The sequence below is a fragment of the Diabrotica virgifera genome, chromosome 9 (genome assembly GCF_917563875.1).
Source record: "Diabrotica virgifera virgifera chromosome 9, PGI_DIABVI_V3a".
In the NCBI taxonomy this organism is placed as follows: Eukaryota; Metazoa; Arthropoda; class Insecta; order Coleoptera; family Chrysomelidae; genus Diabrotica; species Diabrotica virgifera.
Genome location: NC_065451.1, coordinates 33349154 through 33360118, shown reverse-complemented (window position 1 = coordinate 33360118; position 10965 = coordinate 33349154). Strand labels below are relative to the sequence as shown.

Below are 10965 nucleotides of genomic sequence, written 5' to 3'. Positions count from 1 at the left end.
AAAATAAGTTTGAAATGCGGTGGTTACGATAAAAATTAAATTCAATTTTGGACACTTAGGATGTTATTATGGGAAACATAATTTTGAATTACCTGTAAACTATCGTAAGGAACCATTTAAAATAAAAATCCCATTTTCGGAAAATTGGTGCTTACGACGTTTTGTCAAAAACCCGTCGATATGCTAAACGGTGACCTATATGAAATTTGAATCGAGTTGGGGGCACTTTTCATCATCTTACCCAGCTAGGCCCTTTCTCGGGGTATATCTATAAACTTAAATTTTTACACTTTGGCCAGGTTTTCGTCGAATTTCACCACTGTGAGATGGTTGGTTGTTTTAGCATCAAGATGGACTGCTTGTCAAAGAAATTCCAGCGCTCAAAGAGTGAGAAGGAGATACAATTTAAACTAGACGGATTATTGAAGAATAGACCTGATTATATACAAGTGCGTCAGAATGGTCAACGAATTTTTTCGCATAAATATTATGTGGACAGACCGACCCGTAGAAATTGCGAAGTTTTCGTTGGTAATTTGGCAAAATCGTGTTATGAAGATGAGTTAATTCCACTGCTTGAACAAGCTGGGCAATTGTGTCAGTTTAGATTAATGCTAGATTTTATGAATAAAACTAGAGGATTTGCCTTCGCTTCGTATTTTACACCTGAAGAAGCAGATAACGCAATATATTTGCTAAATGGCGTACCACTGAGATCAGGATTGAAAATCATCGTTTCAAAATCCGTGGACAATTGCAAGCTTTTCGTGGGAAATATACCAACAGATAAATCGGCAGATGAATTATTTGAAGCAATAAGGTACGCAGTGGACGGTGTCATGGATGTAATTATGTATCCAGATGATTTTGAGCCCAATAAAAATCGAGGATTTGCGTTTGTTGAGTTTGTGACGCACAAAAAAGCAAGCTTGGCCCGCAGGCAGTTGACGCCCCATAATCTGATCCTGTGGAACCGGGAGCTGTACGTGAACTGGTCAGAACCAATCCCGGACGTGAATAGTGAAATAATGGCGACCGTAAGTTTTTAATTGTTTTTTATTTTATCATTCATTTTTTTGTCTTGATTTCTGGCCTTTGATTCAGAACCTTTAGCCTATTCATTATTTTTGTATTATAATAGTCGGTTTACATAGGGCTTTTCAACGCTTCTTATTTGTTTCGAGGCTCTGTCATATGTCGTATATTTAATATTATACACGAAATGTATTTTGACTTCCTAATAGGCCTGGATCCCGCGTAGCAAAAAAAGTTAATTAATGGCAAGCTGAAAATTTGTTAATAGCTTAACGATGTCTAGTCAGACAAACTTTGATGTACGGGAACACTGGAACAGAGGAAGTTTTAATTGTGGAACAGTTTAAAAATTTGGAACGTCAGATTACGAAAACGTCCCATGTATTTTGTCGGACAGAACATCCAATGGATTTGTTACCCTTTGATTAAACTCTCATGCAAAAATCACACTGCTATTACTAACCAACATGATTAATGTCATTTGACATGTTCTTTTTTTAAAAACACCAGTCTGATTTTTGCATGAGAGTTTAATGAAATGGTAACAAATCAATTGGAAGTTCTGTCCGACAAAATACATGGAACGTTTTCGTAGTCTGACGTTCCAAATTTTTAACCTGTTCCACAATTAAAACTTCCCCTTTTCCAGTGTTCCCGTACATCAAAGTTTGTCCGACTAGACACCGTAAAGCTATTAACAAATTTTTAGCTTGCTATTAATCAACTTTTTTTTGGTACGCGGGATCCAGGTCTATAAATTTGAATTTGGAAACTTGATTTTGCATCATAAGTATCTGGAATTTGTTATAAACTATTTAATTTTTTAAATGATTAAAATTCGTAAGCTAACAAATATAAAATATTTTAACAAAATGCAATTTTTATTATTTTTAAAAATCTACAAAATGATATAGGTACGGCCTTGATTGAATTATTGGAACCGGAGGCGGAGGTTTTGCAAAATTAGTGACCCGTGTTAAGCTGCCCCCCCCCCCACTTCCAAAAATTAAAAAACAAATAGCCCTGATTTATGAGCTATTTATGAGCTTTCATATTCCGCAAATTAAAAATTTTGAGCTCGTTCCACTGAGCAGGAATTTAATATTTTAGTGGGGGGGGTTGAGTCAGCCCCCCCACTACTTAAAAATAGGAATATTGAATCGATTTTTGCGGCAGAATTACGAGCTATTTATGAGCTCTTGAAATGATATAGTTTCGATTTTTGAGCTCATCCCCTTCACCCCCAAACAACCTTTTAATTGATTAACTTAAGAGAAAAATGCTGAGAAAACTTAAAATATATCGTATTGCGGATATAATTCCTATAGCTTATATACTCTAAGAATAAACTATTAAATCACGTGCCTTTCGATTATTTAGCTACAACCCCCTCGCAAGAAAACTACCCCATCTTCCCGGCTTAAGAGAGAGTTGTACCTACTTAAAATGCATTAAATTAATTATTTGGCGACTACATATCATTTAATAATTTATGAGCTCCCAAATTACACGAATTTAGATCAGTAAATTGCAATTTATTTTGTATAGTGCAGTCACTGAAGGTAAAAATCAACGATTACCTTCAATTTCGGTGAACCTTCATAGATTTTCACTAAAATTAGTCAGTGGTTAGAGGATACCTCAAGAAACAAAGGTGACATGGTGCCACCTTGCACCTTTACCCTGAGGGTGGATACCGCCCCTTCTCGGGGGTGAAAATTATTTTATAAAAAATAACTGCACAAATCATTAAAAGGACAAATTATAAGCAACATTTGTTATATAAAGTTATTAAAATAAGTCAATACTTTTTAAGTTATTAAAGATCAAATATTTTAATTATTCGTGAAAAAAATGCATGTTTTTAAGCGGTTTTTCGTATATCACTGAAAAAATGTAAGTTTTTACAAAAAAGTTAATAGTAGTTTAATTCGTATAGCTTATATTCTAAGAATAAACTCTTAAATCACGCGCATTTCGGCTATTGAGCTACAACCCCTTCGCAAGAAAACCATCCCATATTCACGGCTTAAGAGAGAGAGAGAGAGTTGTACTTAAGTAAAGTAAAATATTGTTGGAGTTATTATTTTAAATATGATTTAAAAAAATCAAAATTTTTCAAATTTTCGTAAATTATTTGCTTTTGATAATAACTCCAACAATGTTCGATACACGTAAAAAATGATAGATAACGAAATTTGAGTTTTTTTATTACACAGCAAAGATTTTACTTGTCTTTTGATTTCTGTATGAATCAAAATAAAGAAGATAGAAACGTTTAAGCCTAAATTTTACTACGAAAACAATGTAACAGGAGCCCTTTACTATTATCCTAAAAAAATAAAGTATTTGAAAGATTAAATTAATGTAATACAGTTTTATAGCTCTTGAAATTACCTTTCAAATAGTTGGATGTGCCTGATATCATAAAAATTAACAGTTATTAAAAAAAATTCATTTTTTTTTTTTGGAAAAATCAGTATAAATTTTGATGCTATCAACTTTTTCTAGAGCTCATTTGATAGGTATTTCTAAGAACTTTGACAAGTATTTAGTAAGTGTTACATAAAATGCATCTCTTTCCCGTTATTTAAGCTTGAATCCTTAGATTTGAATAGTCGCAGAAAAAATATACATTTAATTGCCTATAACTTATTTTAAATTAACATTACTTTTAGGTAAGCAATGAAAACTTTTTTGTAAAAACTTACAGTTTTTGAGTTATTTATGAAAAATCGCTTTAAAGCATGCATTTTGTTTCACAAAAATTAAAATATTTGATCTTTAATAACTCAAAAAGTATTGATTTATTTTAATAACATTATAAATAACAAATTTTGCTTAAAATTTGTCCGTCTCTCGATTTGTGGGGTTATTTTTAATAAAGTAATTTTAACCCCCGAGAAGGGGTGACATATACCCCAGGCTAAAACCGCAAGTTGTTATTGTTAATTTTGTTTCTTTAGGTATCCTCTAACCACTCACCAATTTTCGTGAAAATGAATGGAGATTTACCGAAATCGGAGGTCATAGTTGATTTTTACCTTCAGTGACTGCACTATAGAAAGAAAATTGCAATTAAATAATTGAGATGTGTTTATTTTGCGAGTTTATAAATTATTAAACGATATGTAGTCGCCAAATAATGGCGGTAATAAACATCTAAGAGGTTTACTGTCTATGTGATATGTTTAACTTACGGGAAAAACTAATATAACAACACTTCTCAACACATAACTGAAGATTATTGCAAATGCACCAATCAAATAAGCGAGCCATATCAGCCTGTAAAAGTTTCTGATCCTCAATATCATTCACAACTTGCCAAAATTTTACATCATCAGCCAACATTAAACATTTACTATATAAGAAGCAATTAACGATATCATTAACAAATAAGTCAAAAAACAGGGGAGACGTTTGCCCACCCTGTGGAACACCAGAACTTACAGTAATAACATCAGAAAAAAGACCACCCACTTTAACTCGTTGGGTACGACCAGATAAAAAGTTTTTAATCCACTCAACAAAATGGACATGAAAACCTATGGATGCAAATTTATTAAGGAGAATTTGGTGATCAACACGATCAAATGCCTTACTGAAATCCGTATAAATAGCATCAATCTGCTTACGATCTTCCATATGCTTTAAGAGATCAGATTGGTAGCAAACTAGATTCGTTACTGTAGATTTTTGTCTGCAAAAACCGTGCTGAGATTCAGAAATCAGACCCCTGCACACCCACGACAGCTGCTTAGCTACCAAACTATCAAAGAGTTTGGGAATTGCGGATTGAATGCATATACTACGATAATTTTCTATGTCATTCTTCTTACCTTTTTTAAATATGGGTACAACAAAACTCTCCTTCCAAGCACCTGGAAATGTAGAAGACTGTAAGGATTTATTAAATAATAACAGTAATGGCCCAACAACAGTGCAGACACATTTTTTTAAAAGGAAATTAGGAACACCATCTGGACCGCTGGAAGTTTTATTTGGAAGAGAACATCAAAAATATCAGTGACAGTAAAGTCAGTGATATTGAAGCAAGCACCGATGTTGCTATCTAAATGTGCACTGGCTAACTTGAGATCGTTATTACTGGGTAAGTAAACAGTCTGAAAGAAATCTTTGAATAAATTAGCAATACCTTGTCCATTAGAAGCTGACCGTTCATTATAAAACATCAAATCAGGAAGGCTGTGACGGCAGAAGATCTATAGCGTTTCAAAGATACAAAAATAGCGATACCTGTAGCAAGAATTTCATTGAAGACTTGAGTTGATACATTTATATCGCTATAACCTAAGCATTCCTGCCAATCTATAGCAGCCAAGAAGTTATTAAACTCAAAGTAGTTGCCGTTCTTGAAATCATACTTAGTAGAATTCATCATAGGACAGACATGAAGAGGAGGATTTGCTTAAGGCCATCAAACTAGCTTCATAGCCGAAATTATGTAAACTAGAGTTCAAGAGAGATCACCCGCCCTTGTGATAACCAAGTCCCTATCGTTAGAGAAAACCAGTACTAAAAATACATTTCTGTCATTAGGTAAAGAGTTTAGTTGGTAAAATTTTAGGTAACCATAAGCTTGTGCTACATCAACAGCTGGATCACTTCCTGGACAATGAACTAGGACACCAAACTCAGCATTGGACCATACTGCATTTGGTAAGTTGTAATCGCCAAACATGTAAATATTAAGTGATGGACACTGAATAACAATTTCTTCCATGGATTGGCAGTGCCACATATATGCTTCCCGGGGAGAATGAGGAGGAATATAAGTACCCCCAATAATAAACTTGGACTTACCAAACTAACACAAAATAAGAAGTTGTTCAATACGGTCTTCATTGATAGAGATATAATGAGATTGCAGCTTGCTCCTAACAAATATCAGGACACCACCTCCATTCAATTTGTCACTAGATTTCAGACTTCTGTCACAACGAAAAACATCAAAACCATCACATCTCAATCCATTGTCCCTGAAGTTATCATTCAAATTACTCTCAACTAGTATGATTATGTCGTATGGGCAGCATGACACATTTATTAACAAATCAGAAAGTCTTGTACGCAGGCCACCACTTTTTGATCCTGTGGAACCAGAAGCTGTATGTGAACTGGTCAGAGCCAATCCCGGACGTGAATAGTGAAATAATGGCAACTGTAAGTTTCTTTCTACCTACCTACTCCTAGTTGTAAGGCTGGTGGAGTTGAGTTTGTCTCCATGCTTTCCGATCTTGTGTTAGATTTCTTGCACTTTCCAATATCAATCCTTTCTTCTCGACTTCTTTCCTGATTTCATCTACCCACATGGACATGATTTTGATAGTAAATATGTTTATACAAAAATTAGGATCGAGAGTGGGATTCCTTCCATTTCATGCCCCCCGGTGTTTGGTGGTACGTCAAAATCTTCAAAATATTTCAGGTGGTACGCAGTTGCTAGAAGTTTGAGAACCCCGCTGTAGAGTTGTAGAGTATTCAAGTAGGTATTACCTACACATTTCTAAGTTTTCGTCCATTTTTTAATAAGGTTAGACTTGTTAATTATTAGTAGGGGCATGTTTAATAAAAATTGATTAATCATTTAATTATTTAATATAGAGAGTGTTTCATTAATAATCGGAAATATTTTACCTGTAGATTCCTGGGCTCGAAATATTAAGGTTCAACCCAAATCACCTAGTCCGAAAATGCTTACTAAGGGAGCTAGAACTCTTTGAAGATGGCGTCTTGTAATTCGTTTTTTTTTAATACATCCAGAAAGCTCAGAACGGAGAAAGTATTTTGACAGTTCATTAAATGAAGAATTTGACAGACAGCCTGTGGAGTTAACGGAGACAGTAACAGCAATGGTTACCAGAATAACAAACGAGGAAGTGGCTCAAGCGCTCAAAAAATAAAGAAAGGAAAAGCAGTCGGACCAGATGATATTCCTGGGGAAGTATGGAGAGCATTGGGAGAGACAGGAATAAGTTGGTTAGCAGGTCTATTTAATATAATTATGGAAGTTGGACAAATGCCAGACGAATGGAGAAGCAGTATATTAGTACCTGTCTACAAAAACAAGGGAGACATACAACAATGCACAAACTACAGGGCTGTAAAACTACTTAGCCACACCATGAAAATATGGGAGAGAGTAATTGATAGACGGATACGTGAAGAAACCGAAATATCCGATAATCAATTTGGCTTTATGCAGGGCAGATCAACAACAGATGCAATTTTCATTGTAAGGCAACTGATGGAAAAATACAGGAATAAAGAGACCAACGCTCATATGGTATTCATTGATCTTGAGAAAGCATATGATAGAGTTCCTCGAGAGATTCTGTGGTGGGCACTCAATAAGAAAGGAGTCCCTGGCGAATATGTAAATATTGTGAGAGATATGTATGAGGGAGTAACGACTAGTGTTAGGACAGGTGTGGGGGAGACTGATAAATTTCAGGTGAAAGTAGGATTGCACCAAGGCTCGGTGCTTAGTCCTTATTTATTCTCATTAGTTTTGGACCAGATAACAGCGAAACTACAGGGTAACATTCCATGGTGCTTAATGTATGCTGATGATGTCGTGTTAGTAGGAAATAGTAAAAGAGACTTAGAACAAAAACTGGAACAGTGGAGACAAGCTCTGGAGGAAAAAGGTTTAAAACTTAGTAGGACAAAAACAGAGTATTTGGAATGTGCATTTAAAGATGGAGATACTACAAATAAAATGGTATCTTTGGATGGTGAAATGATTGTGAAAAGCAATAGTTTTAAGTACCTAGGATCGGTATTACAGAGTAATGGAGAAATAGATGGATATGCATGCAGTAGAATTAGAGCTGGATGGATGAAGTGGAAAGAAGCGAGTGGTGTGTTGTGTGACAGAAAAATTCCAATGAAGCTGAAGGGAAAATTCTATAAAACAGCTATAAGACCGGCTATGATGCACGGAACTGAATGCTGGGCAGTGAAAAAGAAAGAGGAACAACGAATGCATGTGGCGGAAATGAGAATGCTTAGATGGATGAGTGGAGTGACAAAGAAGGATAAAATTAGAAATGAGTATATTAGGGGAAGTCTAGGTATGGCACCAATTGATGCCAAAATGAGAGAGCATAGGTTAAGATGGTTTGGTCATGTTCAACGTCGAAACGTTAATCATCCAATACGAAGAATAGCTGAAGTGCAGATTCCTGAAAGGAATAGGAGAGGAAGACCAAAGAAGACCTGGGGGGAGACGATAAGGCAGGACATGTTGGTAAAGGGGATTAACATTGATATGACCCAAGATTAGTGATGTGAGTTGTAAAATTACATAACTTACGTTACATAAATTACACGTAACTTACGGTAATATTACATGATACCCGTAACTTAATGTAATTTATGTAATTTTTGGAATTTACGTAATTTATGAAATTTAACGTAACTTATGATAAATTTACATAAATTACCGTAATTTATGTAATTACTGGTAAAATTACATATATTATGGCAACTTATGCGCGCGCAATTGTCGTAAGTGCGGTGCGCCGGTGCCGGCGCGCGCGAACCAGTGGGTGCTATTACGCTCGTCGCTCGTTAGTCGTTCCTTAGTCTGAGTCAGGCAGGTTATGTTTACATTTCTGTTATTGTATGTGTAATGTGTATGTATAAGTTAGTTTTCGACTGTTCTTTCTCTATTCATTCACGCAGCGTTGGTTACTTTACATTTATTTATAAGGAAGCACAGAAACTATAAGGTAAGAAATATATTATTTCTACAAACAGCAAAACACGTGCCGGTGATGTCCATAGCAACCTTAGATTGGGAAACACAGGGGCGGGCCTATCGCATATCGACTGTACGTTAAATCTAACGCGCGTCATTTTATATGTGGCTACAGTACTTAATTCTGAATTCGGTTTACCAAGTTTTATTCGATTTTTTAGATTAGTTTACTGTACAATAACTATAAGAATGATAGGAGCAACGGGGGTACTTGTGCATGTAGCATGTGTAATTGAATTACACTGACATAACTTACTAAATAAAAAATTTTGATAACGTTGAGGGCAAAATAATGTAGTTGTCCGATCCAGTATTCTGCTTATTCGAATTTCATTAAATTGTTACACAGATTCAATTTTAATCTTTCTTCTATTTAAGGATGCCTAACAATTTTTTATGCCCTCGTGCCCATCAAATACTTTGAAAAATAATGTTTTTTCCCTTCTTAATGTTTAAGTCTACCTGAATATTTTTTTTAGGTCATAAAACATGGTGAAACGTAAGACAGATATCTGGCTTTATTTTGAAGTGTTACCTGCGGGTTCTTCTAATCAAAAGACCATAAATGTGAGGTGTAAATTTTGCAAGAGTGTACATGCAAAAAATGCTACAAGAATGAAATCTCATCTTCAACAATGCACTTATGTGCCGCATATGATAAAACTTAAATTCAATATTTTAACTCCAAAGTCAAAGGGGAATCACTCTAAATTTCCATTTGAAACATCCATGAAAAAGATCACATCGGCAAAATTGGATAACGATAACACTGATGCTGCTTGTACATCATCAACGGTTTCCACAGCATCAACATCTGCTTCTGATAACATTCATGTGGAAACACCTGTTTGCACAAAAATCAACAGAATACAATCATTTTGTGATCGAATGACACACGAACAAAATAACGAATTGAATATTTTGCTTGCTAGAGCTATTTACACCAGTTCAGCACCACATTCAATTACCGAGAATGAAGATTGGAAATTGTTTTTTAAAAAAATTAGACCTTCATACACCTTACCATCGAGATATATGTTATCAAATCGTCTCCTGACCGAAGAGTACGAGCGAGTTGAAGTTCAAGTTAATGATAAAATTAAGCAAGCTGACAATTTATCATTGCAATGCGATGGTTGGTCCAACTTGCGAAATGAAAGTGTAATTAATTTCATTGTTACAACACCCGAACCGTTATTTGTCAAATCAGTACTAACAAAAGCAGAGAAGCATACCGCAGAATATATAACAAAATTAATGGTTGAAGTTCTGGAGGAGTATGGACCTAAAAAATTTTTCGCTATTGTGACTGATAACGCAAAGAATATGAGGAAGGCTGTGAGACAATGTGAAGAGATGTATCCCCATCTTGTATCATACGGCTGTTTAGCGCACACATTACATTTATTGTGCAGCGATATTTTGAAATTATCTTCAATAGAGACACATTTGTCACATATTATACATATCGTTAAAACTATTAACCAGTGTCAAGTACTGAGAGCTCAATTCACAGAAATAAGAAATGAGATGAAGTGTGGAGTGTCTCTTAGCCTACCTGTAAAAACAAGATGGGGTTCACATGTAAAATGTCTTCAAGATCTGACTAAATGCAAGTCCGTCCTACAACGTCTAGCAATATCTCCAGATAAAACAATTCAAGATAGAATACGCAGCGCAAAAGCAAATTTACTTGATGAAGGATTCTGGATAAATTCTAGCGCTCTTGTTGAATTGCTTAAGCCAATTACTGAAGCAATAACACGTCTTGAAGGAGATTCTTCGTCAATTCATTTGGTTTGTGAAACTTTCGCGAAAATCGGTAGTAACATATCTACTCATTTAGAATGCGTGAAACTAACGGATTGCGAAAAAACAGAAGCGATGGATAAATTTATATCAAGGAAGGAATACGCCCTTCAACCGATCCATTTTGCCGCAGACTTACTAAACCCTCGGTCTGTTGGTGCAAATTTATCATCAGCCGAAAGGATTGAAGCGATGAAATACATTACTACTATGTCAACCACGACCACGATAGAGATTGGTGATGAAGGAGTGTCAAAGATTACTGAGGATTTAGGAAACTATTTAGCTAAAACAGACTTTTTTGGCGAAACATTTTTATGGAACATACTCGATAA

General features: G+C 35.1%; 1 protein-coding gene across 1 annotated transcript; it reads left to right on the top strand.

Annotated features, from left to right (window-relative positions):
• The first annotated feature begins 350 nt into the window (after window positions 1–350).
• On the top strand, window positions 351–6203 carry LOC126890917 (probable RNA-binding protein 46). The gene is made up of 3 exons (XM_050660085.1): window positions 351–1037; window positions 5596–5715; window positions 6090–6203. Exons 1-3 carry the CDS (start codon window positions 351–353, stop codon window positions 6201–6203), a joined length of 921 nt encoding a protein of 306 aa, XP_050516042.1.
• Window positions 6204–10965: the final 4762 nt, after the last annotated feature.

What these genes read in the sequence shown, in the direction of transcription:
- LOC126890917 (XM_050660085.1), top strand. Translation starts at nt 351, where the DNA reads ATGGACTGCTTGTCAAAGAAATTCCAGCGCTCAAAGAGTGAGAAGGAG. An exon ending in ATAGTGAAATAATGGCGACC is followed by an intron (nt 1,038 to 5,595) that starts GTAAGTTTTTAA and finishes TTCTGTCATTAG; the next exon opens with GTAAAGAGTTTAGTTGGTAA. An exon ending in ATTGGACCATACTGCATTTG is followed by an intron (nt 5,716 to 6,089) that starts GTAAGTTGTAAT and finishes TCGTATGGGCAG; the next exon opens with CATGACACATTTATTAACAA.